Genomic DNA, 21331 nt, shown 5'->3' with positions numbered 1-21331 from the left:
TTTTCCGGGTTTTTTTCCTCTTTTCCCGGCATTTTTTCCTCCTCCTCCGGCATTTTTCCGGGAATTTTCCCCGGATTTTCCCCCTCCCCTCCCTCAGTTTGCTTTGGGGTGGGGATCTCGCCGTCCGGGCTTTTTGCCGGGGAATCTTGGGGAATTTCGGGGTTTTCCGGCTCCTCCAGGAAGGGCGGCACCAGGAGGGGCCCCGGGGCCCTCAGGAATTCCTCGCCTTTGGGGGAATCCTCGGCAATCCCGGGATTTCCGGGAATGGTTTCCGCGGGGTTGGGGCATTCCCGGGATTCCCCGTCGGGCTCCGGCGGCTCCTCCGTGAAGGGATCCTCGCCCTGGATTGGGGGAAAACCGGGAATTGCGGGAAAACCGGGAATTGGGGGGGAAAAACCGGGAATTGGGGGGAAAACCGGGAATTGGGGGGGAAAAAACCGGGAATTGGGGGGGAAAAACCGGGAATTGGGGGGGGAAAACCGGGAATTGGGGGGAAACCGGGAATTGGGGGGGGAAAACCGGGAATTGGGGGGGAAAAACCGGGATTGGGGGGAAAAAACCGGGAATTGGGGGGGGAAAAACCGGGAATTGCGGGGAAAACCGGGAATTGCGGGAAAACGGGAATTGGGGGGGAAAAACCGGGAATTGGGGGGAAACCGGGAATTGGGGGGAAAAACCGGGAATTGGGGGGGGAAAACGGGAATTGGGGAAAAACCGGGAATTGGGGGGGAAAACCGGGAATTGGGGGGAAAAAACCGGGAATTGGGGGGGGAAAAACCGGGAATTGCGGGGAAAACCGGGAATTGCGGGAAAACCGGGAATTGGGGGGGAAAAACCGGGAATTGGGGGGGGAAAAACCGGGAATTGGGGGAAAACCGGGAATTGGGGGGGGAAAACCGGGAATTGCGGGAAAAACCGGGAATTGGGGGAGGAAACCGGGAATTGGGGGAAAACCGGGAATTGGGGGAAAACCGGGAATTGGGGGAAACCGGGAATTGGGGGGAAAAACCGGGAATTGGGGGGGGGAAAAACCGGGAATTGGGGGGAAATCCGGGAATGGGGGAAAAACCGGGAATTGGGGGAAACCGGGAATGGGGGGAAAACCGGGAATTGGGGGGGGGAAAACCGGGAATTGGGGGGGAAATAACAGAATTTGGGGGGAGAAAAACGGGGATTTGGGGGGAAAAACCGGGAATTTGGGGAAAAATAATGGAAATTTGGGAGAAACACACGGGGATTTGGGGAAAAACCACGGGAATTTGGGGAGGAAAACCACGGGGATTTGGGAAAAATTGGGGAAATTTAAGGGAATTTAAGGGAATTTGGGGGGAAAAGTCATTAAAAATCAGGGAAAATTGAGAAAATCCGCGGAGAAAAAGAAATTGGGGGGGGGGAGGGGAAGCGGGAATTCGGGAAAACTGGGAATTGGGGAAAAGCTCCCAACTTTTTCCGGAGCCGTCGGAATTCCGGGGCTGATGCCGAACGAGGATTCCCTGCTCCGGGGTTTTTTTTTGGGACTTTCCAGGGTTTTTTGGGAATTTTTGGGTTTTTCTGCGATTTTTGGAGGGTTTTCCTTTGGGAATTTTGGGGGTTTTTTGGGAATTTTCGGGGGGTTTCTCTGGGAATTTTCGGGGGGTTTCTTTGGGAATTTTTTTGGGTTTTCTCTGGGAATTTTTGGGGTTTTCTCTGAGAATTTTCAGGGGGTTTTTCTGGGAATTTTCGGGGGGTTTCTCTGGGAATTTTCGGGGGGTTTCTTTGGGAATTTTCGGGGGGTTTCTCTGGGAATTTTTTTGGGTTTTTGGTGAGTTTCGGAGGTTTTTTTGGGAAAATCTGGAGGTTTGGGGGGTTTTGGGGGAATTTTGGGGATTGGTGCCTCTGGGCATTCCCTGGTGGAATTCTGGGTGGGGATTTTTTTTTTCCGGGATGGGCTGCGTGGGACGGAGAGACTCCAGCCTGGGATCACGGGAAGACCTGGGAAAACGGGAATCCATCCACCCCAGACTGGGATCCCAGACCGGGAGCACGGGAACGATCCCGCTCCACACAGCGCAGATCCCAGGCTCAACATCCCTCCTTTCCCCGGGATCCAAAGTCCCTTTCTTGGGATCCAAAGTCCCCTTTTTGGGATCCAAACTCCCTTTTCCGGGATCCAAAGTCCCTTTTTTGGGATCCCAACTCCCTTTTTTGGGATCCCAACTCCCTTTTTGGGATCCCAACTCCCTTTTTTGGGATCCCAAATCCCTTTTTTTGGGATCCCAACTCCCTTTTTTGGGATCCCAACTCCCTTTTCCGGGATCCAACCTCCCGGGTTCCCCTGGACTCCACGTCCTTTCCCTGCTCCTTTTCCCGGGGATCCGAATTCCCGTTTTTCCCCGGAGCCGAGCTCCGTCTTCCCGGCATCCAGGTCCCTTCTCCTGGCACTCCCAAGTCCCTTTCCCCAGGATCCAACGGGAGGGGTTTTCGGGATCCAAATCCCGGTTTTTTTTTTCCTGGGACTCCAGCTCCGTCTTCCCGGGATCCAGTTTCCCTTTGGACTCCAACGTCCCTTTTTTTTCCCGGGATCCAAATCCCGTTTTTCCCGGGACTCCTCGTCCTTCTCCTCCCAGGACTCCGGGCCCCCTTTGGGATCCCAGCTCCTTTTCCTTGGGATCCAAATCCCGGGTTTTTTGGGATCCGAAGTCCCTTCTCCGGGGATCCGGCGTCCCTCTTTACCTGCGATCCCAAGTCCTTCTTCTGGGATCCAAATCCCGGTTTTCCCCGGCCTCGAGCTCCGTCTCCCGAGGATCCGGCGTCCCTCTGCCCGGGACTCCCGGGATCCAAATCCCGGTTTTTCCCCCGGGACTCAGCGTCCCCTTTTCCCAGGATTTGGGGGCTCTTCCTGGGATCCAACGCCCCTCCTTTTCCCAGGACTCCACGTCCGTCTTCCCGGGATCCAGAGGCGTTTTCCGGGATCCAAATCCCATTTTTCCGGGATCCAAATCCCGTTTTCCCCTGGACCCAATGTCCTTTTTCCTGGGATCCAAAGTCCGTTTTTTGGGATCCAAATCCCATTTTTTTGGGATCCAAATCCCGTTTTTCCCTGGACTCAACGTCCTTTTTCCTCCCGGGACTCCAGGTCCCTTTTTCCCGGGCTCCGAGCTCCGTTTCCTTGGGATCCAAATCCCATTTTTTGGGATGCAAAATCCCATTTTTTTTCCTGGGATCCAGCGTCCCTTTTCCTTGGACGCCAAAGTCCTTTTCTCCCCGGGATCCAAATCCCGTTTTCCCCTGGACTCAACGTCCTTTTTCCTGGGATCCAAAGTCCGTTCTTTGGGATCCAAATCCCATTTTTCCGGGATCCAAATCCCGTTTTCCCCTGGACTCAACGTCCTTTTTCCTGGGATCCAAAGTCCGTTCTTTGGGATCCAAATCCCATTTTTCCGGGATCCAAATCCCGTTTTTCCCTGGACTCAACGTCCGTCCTTTCCCGGGATCCAAGGTCCCTCTTCTCGGGATCCAAATCCCATTTTTCCGGGATCCAAATCCCATTTTTGGGGGGGGATCCAGCGTCCCTCTTCCCGGGCTGCAGCGTCCCTTTTCCCGGGATCCAAAGTCCGTTTTTCAGGATCCAAAATCCCATTTTTTCCTTTGGGATCCAAAATCCCATTTTTTCCCTTCGGGATCCAAAATCCCATTTTTCCCTTCGGGATCCAAAATCCCATTTTTCCCCCCCGGATCCAAAGTCCTGGTGTTTTTTCCGGGATCCAAAACTCCCTTTTCCCAGGATTCCGGGTCTCTTCCTGGGATCCGAATCTCGTTTTTCCCTGGAGCTGAGCTCCGTCGTCCCGGGACTCCAGGTCACTCCTCCCGGGATCCAAATCCCGTTTTTTCCAGGGATCCAAATCCCGTTTTTTCCAGGGATCCAAATCCCGTTTTTCCAGGGATCCAAATCCCGTTTTTCCAGGGATCCAAATCCCGTTTTTTCCAGGGACTCAAATCCCGTTTTTTCCAGGGATCCAAATCCCGTTTTTTCCAGGGATCCAAATCCCGTTTTTTCCAGGGATCCAAATCCCGTTTTTCCAGGGATCCAAATCCCGATTTTTCCAGGGATCCAAATCCCGTTTTTTTCCAGGGATCCAAATCCCGATTTTTCCAGGGATCCAAATCCCGTTTTTCCAGGGATCCAAATCCCGATTTTTCCAGGGATCCAAATCCCGATTTTTCCAGGGATCCAAATCCCGTTTTTTCCAGGGATCCAAATCCCGTTTTTTCCAGGGATCCAAATCCCGATTTTTCCAGGGATCCAAATCCCGTTTTTTCCAGGGATCCAAATCCCGTTTTTTCCAGGGATCCAAATCCCGATTTTTCCAGGGATCCCGAGTCCCTTTTTGTGGGATCCAACTCCCATTGCGTGGGATCTTTCCCTGGGATCCAAAATCCCAGCTTTCCCAGGACTCCAGGTCCGTCTTCCCAGGATCCAAAGTCGGTGTTTTGGGGATCCAAGTCCCGTTTTCCCGGATCCCAAATCCCGTTTTTTGGGATCCGATTCCCTTTTTTTTCCCCCCCCAGGACCCAGCAGGCAGAGTCACCGTTTTTCCCACTTTTTTTCCCACTTTTTCCCCGTTTTTCCGGGTTTTTCCCGGCCCGGGCCGAGCCCAGAGCCCCGGGCTGGGGAAGGAAATTTGGGAATCTTGGAGCTTCTCCCGTTGGAATTGCCGGGAATCCTCCGGAGGCGCCTCCGACGCTTTTCCTGGGCCCCGGCTGCGGATCCTGCCCCGAAGATTCCGGGAGCTCCCGGAATTCCCAACCCAGCCCCCGCGCCCGGCGTCCCCCAAGGGGAAAATTCGGGATCTGCGGGAATTTCCAGGGAATTCGGGGCGGGTTTGGAATCCCGGGATTGGGATTTGGGGCGGGGGGAGGGGAACTCACCCGGACGGGGCTGGAGCCGCCCCGGAATTGCCCCAAATTCCCCAAATTCCCCAAAATTCCCCAAAATTCCTGACCGGGAGCAACGGCTCCAGGGAGGGAATCTGGGGGATTTGAGGGATTTTTGGTGGAATGCTGAGGAAAAATCGGGAACAAAAATTCCCAAAGAAACCCCTGGCAGGAATGCCAAAAGCACCGGGAAGGGGAGGGAAGAAAAATTCCAGGACTGGGGGAAAACAACGGGAAAAAATCCCGGATTTTTCTGGGATTTGGATGTGGGAATACGGGAGAGGAGGAAAAAATTCCCAAAAATGCCAAAATCACCGGGAAAAACCTGGACTGGAAACAAAAAATGGGGAAAAGGGAAAAAATCGGGATTTGGGGGGAATTTGGGGGATTTTGTGGGAATTTTGGGGGATTTTGTGGAATTTTGGGGGATTTTGTGGGAATTTTGGGGGATTTTGTGGGAATTTGGCGGGAATTCTGCTCTGGAAATCCTGGAATCCCAAAAAAGGGGAAAAACCACGAAAATAATTCCCCAGAATGCACCAAAACCACCGGGAAAAAACCCCAAAATGGGGCAAAAACCACCAAAAAATGGGGAAAAATTGGGATTTTTTGGGAATTTTGTGGGAATTCTGCTCTGGGATTTGGCTCTGGAAATGCTGGAATTCCAGAAAAGGGGAAAAACCACGAAAAATTTTCCCAGAATGCACCAAAACCACCGGGAAAAACAAAAAAAAAACCCAAAATGGGGCAAAAACCCACCAAAAAACCGGGGAAAACTCGGGAGTTTTGGGGATTTTTGGTGGGAATTTTGGGAGTTTTGGTGGGATTTTGTGGGATCTTTGGTGGGGTTTTTGGTGGGAATTTTGGGAGTTTTGGTGGGATTTTGTGGGATTTTTGGTGGGAATTTGGGATTTTTGGTGGGATTTTTGGTGGGATTTTTTGGGTTTTTCTTTCGGGATTTTTTGGGATTTTTTGTGGGAATTTCGGGATTTTTGGTGGGATTTTTTTGGATTTTTGGTGGGATTTCGGGATTTTTGGCGGGATTTTTGGTGGGAATTCGGGATTTTTGGCGGGATTTTTGGTGGGGTTTTCGGGATCTTTGGTGGGATTTTTTGGGTTTTTTGGTGGGAATTTCGGGATTTTTGGTGGGATTTTTTGTGGGAATTTCGGGATTTTTGGTGGGGATTTTTGGTGGGATTTTTTGGGTTTTTTGGTGGGAATTTCGGGATTTTTGGTGGGAATTTCGGGATTTTTGGTGGGTTTTTTTGTGGGAATTCGGGATTTTTGGCGGGATTTTTGGTGGGGTTTTCGGGATCTTTGGTGGGATTTTTTGGGTTTTTTTGTGGGAATTTCGGGATTTTTGGCGGGATTTTTTGTGGGAATTTCGGGATTTTTGGTGGGGATTTTTGGTGGGATTTTTTGGGTTTTTTGGTGGGAATTTCGGGATTTTTGGTGGGAATTTCGGGATCTTTGGTGGGATTTTTTGGGTTTTTTGGTGGGGTTTTCGGGATCTTTGGTGGGATTTTTTGGGTTTTTTGGTGGGAATTTCGGGATTTTTGGTGGGAATTTCGGGATTTTTGGTGGGATTTTTTGGGTTTTTTGGTGGGGTTTTTGGCGGGATCTTTGGTGGGGTTTTTGGCGGGATCCTCGGCGGGGCGTGGTCGGGGGCGGGGTCGGGGGCGTGGCCGGGTACCTGCAGGTATCGCTCCAGCATGCCGACGATGTGTTTGTTGTTCAGGACGCTCTTGGCCACGTGCAGACTCGTCTTCTTGAACTGCTCGGCCGCCGCCTGCGGGCGGGGAACGCCGGGAATGCCGGGAACGATCCCGGGAACGCCGCGGGAAGGGCGGAGTGCTGGGAATTCTGGGGGCCGGGGGGGGAATCCTGGGAATTCTGGGGGGAAATCCGGGAATTCTGGGGGGATCCCGGGAATTCTGGGGGTTCGGAGGGGGCTGGGGGGAAAAAATCCCACAATTCCGGGAATTCCTGATGGATTCCGGGGAAAATCCTGGAATTTCTGAGGGATCCCCGAGGGATTCCAGGGAAAAAATCCCGGAGTCCTTGGAATAAATCCCGGAATTCTTGGAATATCATTTTGGGATGATCAACGTGGAATTCTCACCCTGAGGCCGCGGTCGTGCTCGGCCGACCTCCGGATAAATCCCGGATAATTCGGGATGATAATTTGGAATAATTTGGGATAAACCCGGGATAATTTGGGATAAATCCCGGATAATTTGAGACAAATCCGGGATAATTTGGGATGATAATCTGGGATAATTTGGGATGATAAATCTGGGATAATTTGGGATAAATCCCGGATAATTTGAAACAAATCCGGGATAATTTGGGATGGTAATTTGGGATAATTCGGGATGATAATTCGGGATAATTTGGGATAAACCCAGGATAATTTGGGATGATAATCTGGGATAATTTGGGATAAATCCGGGATAATTTGGGATGATAATTTGGGATAATTCGGGATGATAAATTTGGGATAATTTGGGATAAATCCCAGATAATTTGGGACAAATCTGGGATAATTTGGGATGGTAATTTGGGATGATAATTCGGGATAACCGCGGGATAAATCGGGATAATTTTTCCCATTGCTCACCCTGCGGCTGCGGTTGTGCTCGGCCGACCTTCGGATAAATCCCGGGATAATTTGGGATAAATCCGGGATAATTCGGGATGATAAATTTGGGATAATTTGGGATAAAACCAGGATAATTTGGGACAAATCCGGGATAATTTGGGATGATAATTTGGGATAACCGTGGGATGATAATTTGGGATAATTCGGGATGATAATTTGGGGTAATTTGGGATAACCGTGGGATGATAATCCGGGATAAATCGGGATAATTCTCCCCATTGCTCACCCTGCGGCTGCGGTTGTGCTCGGCCGACCTCCGGATAAATCCCGGGATAATTTGGGACAAATCCGGGATAATTCGGGATGATAATTTGGGATAACCGTGGGATGATAATTTGGGATAATTCGGGATGATAATCCCGGATAATCCGGGCTAATTCTCCCCAGCGCTCACCCTGCGGCTGCGGTTGTGCTCGGCCGACCGGAGGTGCCGCTGCAGCAGGTGACCCTGGGCCGGGATGAGCATGTCACAGGCCAGGCAGTGAGCCGCCTCGATCCGCTTGAAGAAGTGCTCCTGCCCGATCCCTGGGGACGATTCCCGAAACTCCATCGGCCCCGGGGACAATCCACTGGATCCCCCCCGGAAACGCTCCTGCCCGATCCCTGGGGACGATTCCCGGAATTCCATCGGCCCCGGGGACAATCCACTGGATCCCCCCCGGAAACGCTCCTGCCCGATCCCTGGGGACGATTCCCGAAATTCCATCGGCCCCGGGGACAATCCACTGGATCCCCCCCGGGAACGCTCCTGCCCGATCCCTGGGGACGATTCCCGAAATTCCATCGGCCCCGGGGACAATCCACTGGATCCCCCCCGGGAACGCTCCTGCCCGATCCCTGGGGACGATTCCCGGAATTCCATCGGCCCCGGGGACAATCCACTGGATCCCCCCCGGGAACGCTCCTGCCCGATCCCTGGGGACGATTCCCGGAATTCCATCGGCCCCGGGGACAATCCACTGGATTCCCCCCGGAAACGCTCCTGCCCCATCCCTGGGGACGATTCCCGGAATTCCATCGGCCCCGGGGACAATCCACTGGATCCCCCCCGGAAACGCTCCTGCCCGATCCCTGGGGACGATTCCCGGAATTCCATCGGCCCCGGGGACAATCCACTGGATCCCCCCGGAAACGCTCCTGCCCGATCCCTGGGGAACAATTCCCGAAAAATTCCCAAATAAAACCAGGAAAGAAAAAAAAAATCCCAAATAACCCCAGGGAAAAAAAATTCCGGAATCCAGCCAGGAAAAATTCCGACTGAAACCTGAAAAAAATTCCCCAATGAAAGCGGGCAGAAAACCCCAAAGCAATCCCAGAGAATCCCCGAATCTGGCAGGTGAAAATTCCCGAACCCCCCGGGAATTCCGGGAATTCCGGGATTCTCCTGCCCACCCTTGAAGGGATCCGGCCGCTGTTTGTTCCCGTCCTTCTCCGTGAGCTCCTGGCGCCGCTTCTCGATCTTCCTGTTCCTGTTCACGATGTACTCCTGAGGAAACGGGGAAATCTGGGAATTCCGGGGGAATCTGGGAATTCTGGGCCGAAAACACCAGGAAAATCCTGGGAAGTCTGGGAATTCTGGCCCCGAAATCCTGGGAATTCTGGGCCAAAACCACCAGGAAAATCCAGGAATTCGGGACAGAAATCCTGGGAATTCCGGCCTGAAAAACAGCGGGAAAATCTGGGAATTCCAGCCTGGAAAGTGCCAGGAAAATCTTTGGAATTCCAGCCCAAAATCTGGGAGTTGCGGGCAAAAAACACCGTGAAAATCTGGGAATTCTGGGCTGAAATCAGCGGGAAATCTGGGGAATTCTGGCCCAAAACCCCGGGAATTCCGCCACGGAAAAAATCCCTCCAAAAATCCCAAAAATTCAACTTTGGAAAATCCCAAAGAAGTCCCGGAAAAACCCGGGGAAAAGATCCGGAAAAATTCCGATTTTTTGACTTAAAAACATCTTTAAAAAAGCCAAAAAAAAACTCCCCAAAAATTCCAAAAAAAACCCCCTCCAAATCCCAGATTTTACCCTCAAAAAATTCCAAAAAAACTCCCAAAATTTCCCCCAAACATCCCGAATATCCAAATGGGAAAAAATCCCAAAGAAATCCTGAACGAGACCCAGGAAAAAAAAAATCCGGGGAAAAAAAAAAAAAAAAAAAAAAATCCGGAAAAAAAATTCCGACTTTTTCACTTAAAAACGCCGAAAAAAAATGCAAAAAAATCCCCCAAAATCTTGGAAAAAATTCCCAAACCCTCCCAAGTTTGGCCGGAGCTGGAAATTGCCGGCGGGCTCCGGTTTGGTTTGGCCGACCTGGAGGAACTGGACGGTTTTGTCGGGGAGTTTGGTGCCGATGTAGCGCAGCGTGTCCCGGTGGAATTTGCTCTCCAGGTGCCTCTGGATTTCCTCCTCCTCCAGACTCCGGAATTTGCACACGGAGCAGGCAAACTGGATCCTGCGGAGAGGCCGAGAAAATTCCCGAAAATTCCTCCGAAAATTCCCAAAAGTTCCGAGCCCAAACACGGCCAAAAAAGCCCCAAAAAATTCCCCAAAATTTCCCCCCCAAAACTCCCGAAAAATTCCCAGAAATCCCTCAAAGTTCCCAGGAACTCCCCCAAAACTCCCAGAAATTCCGAAAAATTCCGCCCAAAATTCCCAGAAATTCCCGAAAAACTCCCTCAGAATTCCCCGAAATTCCCAGAAATTCCCCAAAACTCCCTCAGAATTCCCCGAAATTCCCAGAAATTCCCCAAAACTCCCCCAAAACTCCCAGAAATTCCGAAAAATTCCGCCCAAAATTCCCAGAAATTCCCCAAAAATTCCCTCAGAATTCCCAGAAATTCCCCAAAACTCCCTCAAAATTCCCCGAAATTCCCTAAAACTCCCCTGAAATTCCTAAAAATTCCGCCCAAAATTCCCAGAAATTTCCCCAAAGTTCCCAGGAACTCCCCGAAGTTCCCAAAGACTCTCCAAAAATTCCCAAATTTCCAAAAACTCCTCAAAATTTGCAGGAATTCCCCCAAATCTGCCCCCCAAACCTCCCCAGAAATTCCCCAAAATTCCCCCCAAAATTCCCAGAAATTCTCCCAAAATTCCCTAAAACTCCCCCAAATTCCCCGAAATTCCCGAAAAATTCCCTCAGAATTCCCTAAAACTCCCAGAAATTCCCCAAAACTCCCTCAAAATTCCCTGGAAATCCCCGGAATTCCCCGAAATTCTCCCAAAATTCCCCGGAATTCCCAAAAAACTCCCTCAGAATTCCCTAAAATTCCCCGCAACTCCCCAAACATCCCCCAAACCTCCACCATCCCCCCCGACCTCCAGGAATTCCCAATTTCCCGGGAATTCCGGGAGCGCCGCACCGGTCCATGGCTCGGTCCCGGAGCCGGTCGCGCCTTCGCTGCTTCTCCCGTCTCTTCTTCACCTCCTCGTCCTCGTCCTCCGAGCCTGGGGGGAAATCCGGGAATTCGCAGCCCCGGAGTCCAGCCCCGGAATTCCCAAATCCCTGGCAGCCCTTGCCTTGACCAAACTTTTCCTTCTTTCTCCCCATTTCTCCGGATTTTCCCTCATTTCTCCGGATTTTCCCTATTTTTCCTGATTTTTCCCCATTTTTCCAGATTTTCCCTCATTTTTCCTCATTTTTTCCCCATTTTTCCAGATTTTTCCCCTTTTTTCCCCGTTTTTCCCGCCTTTTTCCCGACCTTTTCCCTGGTTTTCCCCAGAAATTCTCAGTTTCTCCCCGAGTTTTTTCCCGTTTTCCCCAATTTCCCCAATTTTCCCAATTTCCCCCGGATTTTTCCCCAATTTCCCCAATTTTCCCCGGATTTTTCCCCAATTTCCCCAATTTTCCCAATTTCCCCCAATTTTCCCCGGATTTTTCCCCGATTTCCCCTCCCCCCCAGTTTTCCCGCCCCCTCTCCCGTCTTCCCTTCCTTTGGCCTCCCCCTCCCCCCCCCCACTTTTCCCCAATTCCAATTTTTCCCCAATTTCTCGTTTTCAACTCCCAAAATTCCTTCAAAAAGCCCAAAAACTCCTCCCAAAAACCCTTCCCAAAAACCCCCAAAATTCCTCAAAATCCATCAGGAAAAGCCGGGAGAAAATCCCGACCTTGGCTGGTGTTGGGGGTGGGAAACTCCAGCCTGGAAGTTTTGGGAATTCCCATCCCAAATTCCCCCAAAACCTGGGAAAAAACCTCCGGAATTCTGGGGATTCTCCCCCTTTCCCAGCCACAAATCCCTAAAAAAAAGCCGGAAAATCCCCAAATTCCGGGAATTTTCTCCCCCAGCTCCCTCCAAAACTCCGGGAATTCTCCTGGAAAAGGGACTCCGGGATCTCCTGGAAAACACAGAAGGAAAATGAGAAACTTCCAGGATTTTTTTCCCTTGGGATTTCCCGGGGGAAAAGCAGCAGGTGGGAATTTGGATCCCCAGATTCCCGGTTTTCCCCCCACTCCTCCCGGATTCTGGGGATCCCCGGGTGACTTACACCTTTGTCCGCCTCATCCAGGGATTTCTCTTCTCCTTCCCCTTCGTCTCCTGAGGGGAAACGGGAAAACTTCGACGGAAAAATCCCAGGAGTCGGGGAAGAAGGGCAGGAAACGGGGAAAAACCCGGGAGAAGGGGGAAATTTCATGGAGAAGGGGAAAATCCAGGGAAAAGGGGAGAAAATCCCGGGGGAAAGGGGGAAATCCCGGGAAAATCCAGGGAAAAGGGGAGAAAATCCAGGGAAAGACAGGCGGGAATTCCTGGGAAAAGGAGGAAAATCTGCCCGACAACGCCAGGAAAATCCCAGGAAAATCCCAGGAAAATCCCAGGAAAGGTGGAAAAAGGAATTCTGGGAAAAAGGTGGAAATTCCCAGGAAAAGGCTGGGAATTCCCAGCAAAAGCCAGAGAACTCAGGGAAAAGGGATGGAACTGGGAAAAGGGCGGAAATCCTCAGGAAAAGGTGGAAATGCCAGGGAAAAGGGCAGAAATTCCCAGGAAAAAGCTGGAAATTCGCAGGAAAAGTTGAAAATTCCCAGGAAAAAGCTGGAAATTCCCAGGAAAAAGTTGAAAATTCCCAGGAAAAGGGCAGAAATTCCCAGGAAAAAGCTGGAAATTGAAGGGGGAAAGAAAGGGGGAATTTCCCAGGGCAAGGGTGGAAATCTACAGGAAAAGAGTAGAAATCCGGGAAAGGAAGGGGGAAAACCAGGAGAGAGGGCTGGAAATTCACGGGAAAAAACCCTGGAAATTCCCAGGAAAAGGCTGGAAATTTGGGAAAAAAGCTGGGAATTGTGGGAAGGAGGCGGGGAATTCCCAGGAAGAGGCTGGGAATCGTGGGAAGGGCGTTACCGCGCTCGGAGTCGCGCTCGCTGTCGCTGGGGCCGTTCCTGGGCTCGTCTCCCTCGTCGTTCCCGGCGCTATTCCCGGCGTCATTCCCGGCGTCGTTCCCGGCGCTATTCCCGGCGTCGTTCCCGGCGCCGTTCCCGGCGTCGCCGTCGCCGCTGCGGGAGCGTTTCCGCTTCCGGGCCCCCTCGGGCTCCCAGCGGCCGCCGGAGCGAGCGCGGAAACCCCGGCGCCGGCCCTGGAAAACGGGGAAATCCCGGGAATTGGGGGGACGGGGACGGACAAACGGGAGAGGGCGTGGGAGGAAACCGCGGGAATTGTACGAGGGCAATTCCAGGGGCTGGCTCAGGGTTTGGAGCCGGAATTCTCGGGAGTTGGGGAAAAAGATGGGAAAGGTGGGAAAAAAGAGGGGAAAAGAAAGGAGGGGGGAGAAGTGGGAAAAAAGAGGGAAACTGGGAAAAAAGGGGGAAAAGTGGGAAAAAAAGAGGGAAACTGGGAAAAAAGGGGGAAAAGTGGGGAGAAATTGGGGAAAGGTGGGAAAAAAGGGGGAAAAAGTGGGAGAAGGTAGGAAAAGTGGGGGGAAAAAAGTGGGATAAAGGTGGGAAAAAGTGGGAAGAAAGGGGGAAAAAGAGCGGAAAAAAGGTGGGAAAAAGAGGGGAAAAAAGTGGGGAAAAAGTGGGAATAAAGTGGGAAAACTGGGGATAAACTAGGAAAAACTAGGAATAGACCGGGAAGAAAGTGGGAAAAAGTGGGAATAAAGTGGGAAAAAGAGGGAAAAAAGTGGGAAAAAGGGAAAAAGTGGGAATAAAGTGGGAAAAAGAGGGAAAAAAGTGGGAAAAAGGGAAAAAGTGGGGAAAAGTGGGAATAAAATGGGAATAAAGTGGGAAAACGAGGGAAGAAGAAGGAAAAAGAGGGAATAAAGTGGGAAAAACTGGGAATAAAGTGGGAATAAAGTGGGAAAAAGTGGGAATGACGCGGGGAGAAGGGGGCCGAAGCGGGGCCGAAGCGGGAGAGGTCGGAGTTTGCCCTCACCACCGGCAGGCCGCTCCAGGGCAGCGCGCCCATCCTGTCCCTCCTCCTCACGCCGTAGGGGGCTCGGCCCATTGCCGGCATTCCCAGCATCCCCAGCTCGCCGGGATAGTCGGGATAATCGCCGGGATAGTCGCCGGGGTAGTCGGGATAATCGGGGTAATCGGGGTAGTCGGGATAGTCAGGATAGTCGGGGTAGTCGGGATAGTCGGGGTAGTCGGGATAGTCGGGATAGTCGGGATAGTCGGGGTAGTCGGGGTAGTCGGGGTAGTCGGGCACCAGGGCCTGGGAGAAGAGCGAGGGCAGCGCTCGGGCGGCGCGGCGGCCGCCGGCGGCGTGTCCCGGGAACGGCGGCCGGGCGCGGCTCCAGCGCGGCGGGCGGGGCCCGGCGGGCGGCGGGCGGGGCCCGGCGGGCGGCGGGCGGGGCCGGCAGCGGCCGCGGGAGTCGCGGGAGTCGCGGGAGTCGCGGGAGTCGCGGGAGTCGGCGGCGTTGGCGCGGGCCGGCCGCGCCTCCCCGGGCGGCGGCTGGCGGGCGGCGCGCGCCGCCTCCGCCGCGAACGAGTCGAAGCGGAAGGAGCTGCGGGGAGAGAGAGGACGCGTGAGCGCGGGACGGGGAAATCGGGATCGGGGATTCGGAGTTCGGGATTAAGGGAGTTTGGAGAGCCCGAGAGGGAAGAGCCGAAAGGGGAAGGAGGAACGAGACCGGGAATGAAACTCGGGAATGGAAATGGGGATGGGGGATTCGGAGTTCGGGATAAAGGGAGTTTGGAGACCCCGAGAGGGAGGAGCCGAAAGGGGAAGGAGGAACGAGACCGGGAATGAAACTCGGGAATGGAAATCGGGATCGGGGATTCGGAGCCTGGGATAAAGGGAGTTTGGAGACCCCGAGAGGGAGGAGCCGAAAGGGGAAGGAGGAAAAGACCGGGAATGAAACTCGGGAATGGAAATCGGGATCGGGACTCGGAGTTCGGGATAAAGGGAGTTTGGAGACCCCGAGAGGAAAGAGCCGAAAGGGGAAGGAGGAAGAGACCGGGAATGAAACTCGGGAATGGAAATCGGGATCGGGGATTCGGAGTTTGGGATAAAGGGAGTTTGGAGAGCCCGAGAGGGAAGAGCCGAAAGGGGAAGGAGGAACGAGACCGGGAATGAAACTCGGGAATGGAAATCGGGATCGGGACTCGGAGTTTGGGATAAAGGGAGTTTGGAGAGCCCGAGAGGGAAGAGCCGAAAGGGGAAGGAGGAACGAGACCGGGAATGAAACTCGGGAATGGAAATCGGGATCGGGACTCGCAGCCCGGGATAAAGGGAGTTTGGAGACCCCGAGAGGGAGGAGCCGAAAGGGGAAGGAGGAAAAGACCGGGAATGAAACTCGGGAATGGAAATCGGGATCGGGACTCGGAGTTCGGGATAAAGGGAGTTTGGAGACCCCGAGAGGAAAGAGCCGAAAGGGGAAGGAGGAAGAGACCGGGAATGAAACTCGGGAACGGAGATGGGGATCGGGGCCGGGAACGAGGGGCAGGGATCCCTCCTGCGCCCTGGGAGAACGGAAATCCACAGCGGGAACGGGAATCGGGAATGAAAGGCAAGATCGGGGGCCGGGGAAAGGGGATTCGAGGGGCGCGGGGATCCCGAGATTTCCGCGGGTTCCGGATCGTAAAGATCCGCTGGGATTCCGGGATGAAGCGAAGGGGTTTTCAAGCGTGGATTCCCATCGTCCCCCCCTCCTGGAATTCCGGGATAAAAGGGAATCCCGAGCCGCGAGCCAAAGCGGAAGGAGCTGGGGGGGAAGGGGGACACCGAGTGGGGATTGGGAATGGGAAACGGGGAAGGAAAACCGGGAATGGGCATCGGGAAGGAAGGCTGGGAATTCGGGAAAAGCACCGGAATATCGGGATAAACGTCGGAATTCCTGGGAAAGCCACTGGAAATTTGGGAAAAGCACTGGAATCCCTGGGAAAAGCACTGAGAATTTGGGAAAAACACTGGAATATCGGGATAAACGTCGGAATTCCTGGGAAAAACACTGGAAATTTGGGAAAAGCACTGGAATTTTGGGAGAAAGCCACGGAAAACCGACACGGAACTCTCGAATTCCCGGAATTAACCGGAAAACAGAGGAAATTTCGGGGAAGAAAAAACCCGCCGGAATTTCAGGAAAACCCCGGGGCAATCTGGGAGAGCCACTGGAATTCTCGGGACAACCACTGGAATATTGGGATAAACGTGGAGAATTCGGGGAAAAACCGCTGGAAGGCCCGGGGGGCGTGGGCGTGGGCGTGGGCGGGCCGTGGGCGGTGCGGGGGCGGGGCGAAAGGCGGGTGGGGGGCGTGGCGTGGCCGTGGGCGGGGCAGGGGGCGGGGCAGGGGGCGGGGCGGGCGGCCCACCTGTCGCGCTCGTCGCGGGCGTCGCCGGCCCCGCCCTCCTTGGCCAGCAGGTCGAGGCGCTGGTTGATCTTGGCGATGATGGAGTCGGGGCTGGAGGCCGGGAGGTCGCCGGAGGCCGGGCCCAGGGCGGATCCCGAGCCGAAGGAGGTCCCGGATCCCGAGCCGAAGGCGGATCCGGAGCCCAGGCCCAGAGCGGATCCCGAGCCGAAGGAGGTCCCGGATCCTGAGCCAAAGGCCGCAGATCCCGATGCAAAGGCTGTCCCGGATCCCGATCCAAAGGCTCCAGCTGCTGAGCCAAAGGCAGCCCCAGATCCCGATCCAAAGGTGGCTCCTGATCCAAAGGCTGTCCCAGATCCCGAACCAAAGGCAGCTCCAGATCCCGATCCGAAGGCTGCAGATCCCGAGCCAAAGGCGGCTCCAGATCCCGATCCAAAGGCGGCTCCAGATCCCGATCCAAAGGCAGCTCCAGATCCCGATCCAAAGGTTCCAGATCCCGATCCAAAGGCTCCAGATCCCGACCCAAAGGCGGCTCCGGACCCCGATCCAAAGGCGGCTCCGGATCCCGATCCAAAGGCGGCTCCCGAGGACGATCCCGAGGCGAAGGCGGCCCCGGATCCGGCGGATCCCTCGGTGGATCCCAAGCCCAGCTCCGGAGCCTTCGGCGTGTCCCAGGAGCCGGCCGCCCCTCCCCCGTAGCCGTAGGAGCCGCCCGAGGGCGCCGAGCTCGGGGGGGTGTAGAACTCGTAGCCTTCATAGCCTGCGGGTTAATTAATCAATTCACCGGTTAATTAGGGGGCTCATTAAAGCGTTAGAGAAGGGGGACCCCAGCCGGGAAAAGGCCGGGATGATTCTGAAGGAATTTGGGGGGTTTTGGGAATTTTGGGGTTGGAGTGGGAGCCTCCAGAGAGTGGAGGAGCGAATGGCATTAAGGGGTTAATTAGGAATGAGTTCATTAATGAGGGGGGAATTGAGGGGTTAATTAAAGAGTTTGAGGGGTGGGATCCCAGCCGGGAAAAGCCAGAGAAAAAATTGGGATAAAGGGAGGGGGGGAGGGGGAAAAGGGGGAAAAGGGGAAAAGGGGAAGGAAAAAGGAGGGAAAAGTGGGGAAAAGGAGGGAAAAGTTGGGAAAGGAGGGAAAAGGGCCGGAGCAGAGGCAGGACGAGGGGATTTGGGCAGGAGCTGTGGGAATTGCCGCATTCCCAAGGAATCCCCAGGGCTCCCCTCACACCCACCTTGCCAGCTCGTCGCGTTGGCGCCGTAGGAACCTGGGGGAAAAACGGGGAAAGCCGGAATTTTTAACGGGAAAACGGGAATTTTTAACGGGAAAACGGGAATTTCTCATGGGAAAAGGGGAAATTTTTCATGGGGAAAATGGGAACGTTTCAAGGGGAAAACCAGGAATTTTACATGGAAAAAAGGGGGATTTTTCACAGAAAAATGGGAATTTTCCAGGGAAAAGCAGGAATTTTTCAGGGAAAAAGGGGAATTTTTCACGGAAAAACGGGAAAGGGGAAACAGGGAAAAGAGAAAAAATGGGAAAGAAATGGAGAAAAAAGGGAGGAAAAACAAGGAAAAAAGGGGGGGGGAATGGGAGGAAAAAAGAGGAAAAGGGAAAAAAGGAGAGAAAAGGAAAAGGAGAAGGGAAAAGAGGGAAAAAAAGGGAAACATCCAGGCAAAGCTTTGGGAAAACTCACCCTGGGTGCCGCCGGCCCCGGTGCTCCACGTGCCGTACCCTGAGGGGAAAAAAAGGGGAGAAATTCAGCAGGGAAAGGAAAAATTCCCAATTTTCCCCAAATTTTCCCGGTTTTCCCAAGGCCAAATCCCAAAGGGGAGCCTGGGAAAGCAAGCCAGCCTGGGAGAAAGAACGGTTATTCCCAAGTTTTCCCTGTTTCGTTTTCCATCCACGTCGGATTTCCCACGTTGAATTTCCCACGTTGAATTTTCCACATTTAATTTTCCACATTTAATTTTCCACATTTAATATTCCCACCCCGCTGCTGCTTTCTCATCTCAATTTTTAATTTAAAAAAAAAAAAATTACAAAAAAATCCTTTAAAAACGACGGGAAAAAAAAAAAAAGGATTGAAGCGAGAACTTCCCACCGGGGCCAGAAAATCCAGGAAAAGGAGGAAAAATTGTCCCGGAGGGATTTTTGTGTCCAGAAAAAAATGGAGGAAAATTCCATTTTCAAGGAATTTTTGCAGCTCCTGAATGTGGATTTAGGGGGAAAAAAGGATGGAGGCTGCAAGTGGGAATAAAATCCCGAATTTTGGGAATATTTCTGCTTTGCCATTCCCCCAAAAAGATTCCAGGGAGGGAAAAGTTTCCAGGTTCCAGCTGGACAAGATTGGATTGAGGGAATTCCAGAGGGGAACCCTGAGGGGATCCGGGAGAAATTCCAGGGGAATTCCAGGGGAAATTCCAGGGGAACCCTGAGGGGATCCAGGAGAAATTCCAGGGGAATCCTGAGGGGAAATTCCAGGGGAATTCCAGGGGAATCCTGAGGGGAAATTCCAGGGAAATCCTGAGGGGAAATTCCAAGGGAATCCTGAGGGGAAATTCCAGGGGAATCCTGAGGGGATTCAGGGGAAATTCCAGGGGAATCCTGAGGGGATTCAGGGGAAATTCCAGGGGAATCCTGAGGGAATCCTGAGGGGAAATTCCAGGGGAACCCTGAGGCGATCCGGGAGAAATTCCAGGGGAATCCTGAGGGGAAATTCCAGGGGAATCCTGAGGGGATCCAGGGGAAATTCCAGGGAGATCCTGGGGGGCTCCAGGGGAACTTCCAGAGGGAACCCAGGCAAGATCCAAGGGGGAACCCCGCGAGGATCCTGAGGGGATCCAGGGCAATTTCCAGGAGGGATCCTGAGGAGGAATCCAGGGGAAATTCCCCGAGAAGATCCTGCGGGAGAAGCAGGAGGGAATTCCGAGGGCGATGCGGAGGACGGGCCGAGGCGGGGCCTCCAGGGGGCTCCCCCCGGGAGAGGCCACGGGACGCCCAGGCCGAGGGAACCGGAGCCACGGGCGCCGGGCGCGGGGCCGCCGCCGCCGCCGCCGCCATTTTGTGGCGTCTTCACGAACGGGCCCGGCGCCATTTCCGCCCCCCCCCACCCCCGCGGTCAGGGCATGACCCCCCTCAGCGCCCGACAGCCAATCGGCGCCGCCCTAGCGGTGAGTGACGCGGCGCTCAGCCAATCAGCGGCTGAGGGGGGCGGGCGCTGCGCTTCCCGCTGTGGCGGAGCGACCCCCCCCCCCGCCTCCCCCCGCTCCGCCACCCGCCGGTAACGGAGCCGGTGCTGAGGCAGCGGCGGGAAGGAGCTACCGCCATCACCGGGGAGCGTCAGCACCGCGGGGCCGGCCCGCCCCGCACCTACCGCCGTATCCCGGCTCCATCGCCGCCGCCGCCGCCGCCGCTTCACCGCCCGCCTCAGCCGCCGCGCAGGCGCACCGCCTCCCGCCAGGCCCCGCCCCACATCGCCTCTAATTGGCTGATCTCTTTAAAACCGCGGCCCGCCCGCTGCTCCCATTGGTCAGATTGGTTCCCGCCCATGATCTGATTGGTGGAGCCGCTTCCTCCCTGAGGGCACGGCCTGTCAATCACGGACGTTCTGGCTCCTGATTGGATGGTGCCGTGGGGCGCGCCGTATGCCGGCGGTGAGGGGAAGGAGGGGCCGCCATGGAGTCGCCGGAGCCGGGAGCGGAGCGGCTCCGAACCGACCCCGGAGCGGCCCCGGAGCGGCTCCTCACAGGGACAGTGTCCCCAGGGCCTCACAGTGAGTGTCCCCAGCCCCTCGGGGAGGGTGTCCCCACATCTCCTCAGTGGCCTCAAATCCTCTCAGGGTCCCCAAATCCCCTCGAAATGTCCCCAAATCCCCTCAAAATATCCCCAAATCCCCTCAGGGTCCCCAAATCTCCTCAAAATATCCCCAAATCTCCTCAAAATATCCCCAAATCCCCTGAAAATATCCCCAAATCTCCTCAAAATATCCCCAAATCCCCTCGAAATGTCCCCAAATCCCCTCAAAATATCCCCAAATCCCCTCGAAATGTCCCCAAATCCCCTCAAAATATCCCCAAATCTCCTCAAAATATCCCCAAATCCCCTCAGGGTCCCCAAATCTCCTCAAAATATCCCCAAATCCCCTCAAAATATCCCCAAATCCCCTCAAAATATCCCCAAATCTCCTCAAAATGTCCCCAAATCCCCTCGAAATGTCCCCAGTTCCCCTCAGGGTCCCCAAATTCCTTTTCCATCCCTTTTCCATCCCTTTTCCATCCCTTTCCCCATTTTTCTCCTCCTTTTTCTGTCCCTTTCCCCTCCTTTTTTTCCACCCCGTTTCTATCGGTTTTTCGATACAGTTTTTTTTCCAATCCCTTCTCCCCATCCTTTTTTTCCCCGTTCCTGGCGGGAATTTCCCCATCCCTGAGGAGAATCTTCCCACTCCTGAAGGATTTTCCCCTTTTCTGGGTGGAATTTCCCCATTCCTGAAGGAATTTCCCCATTCCTGGGCGGATTTTCCCCATTCCTGGGCGGATTTTCCCCTTTCCTGGGCGGATTTTCCCCATTCCTGGGCGGATTTTCCCCATTTTTGGCATTAATTTTCCCCATTCCTGGGCGGATTTTCCCCATTCCTGGGCGGATTTTCCCCCATTTTTGGCATTAATTTTCCCCATTCCTGAAGGAATTTCCCCATTCCTGGGCGGATTTTCCCCATTCCTGGGCGGATTTTCCCCCATTTTTGGCATTAATTTTTCCATTCCTGGGCGGATTTTCCCCATCCCTGGCAGGATTTTCCCCTTTCCTGGGCAGATTTTCCCCATTCCTGGGCGGATTTTCCCCATTCCTGGGCGGACTTTCCCCATTCCTGGGCGGATTTTCCCCATTTTTGGCATTAATTTTTCCATTCCTGGGCGGATTTTCCCCGTTCCTGGGCGGATTTTCCCCATTCCTGGGCGGATTTTCCCCATTCCTGGGCGGATTTTCCCCATTTTTGGCATTAATTTTTCCATTCCTGGGCGGATTTT

The 21331-nt window shown here is 53.9% G+C and overlaps 1 protein-coding gene across 1 annotated transcript; it reads right to left on the bottom strand.

Moving 5' to 3' along the window:
- Positions 1-5: 5 nt before the first annotated feature.
- On the bottom strand, positions 6-19750 carry LOC136305529 (A-kinase anchor protein 8-like; the record flags this gene model as incomplete). Its single annotated transcript, XM_066208787.1, has 13 exons — positions 19681-19750; positions 18001-18039; positions 17539-17571; positions 16307-17063; positions 13926-14499; positions 12900-13131; positions 12057-12104; positions 10932-11016; positions 9883-10024; positions 8969-9062; positions 7971-8101; positions 6608-6703; positions 6-341 (listed from the first exon to the last, which is right to left on the bottom strand). Coding segments are annotated over exons 1-13 (2586 nt in total), but the record flags the coding sequence as incomplete, so codon positions are not given.
- Positions 19751-21331: the final 1581 nt, after the last annotated feature.

Source organism: Chamaea fasciata, unplaced genomic scaffold, assembly GCF_029207755.1.
Source record: "Chamaea fasciata isolate MVZ Bird 193981 ecotype frontalis unplaced genomic scaffold, bChaFas1.0.hap1 SCAF_467, whole genome shotgun sequence".
In the NCBI taxonomy this organism is placed as follows: domain Eukaryota; kingdom Metazoa; phylum Chordata; class Aves; order Passeriformes; family Sylviidae; genus Chamaea; species Chamaea fasciata.
This window is presented reverse-complemented; position numbering and strand designations above follow the sequence as displayed.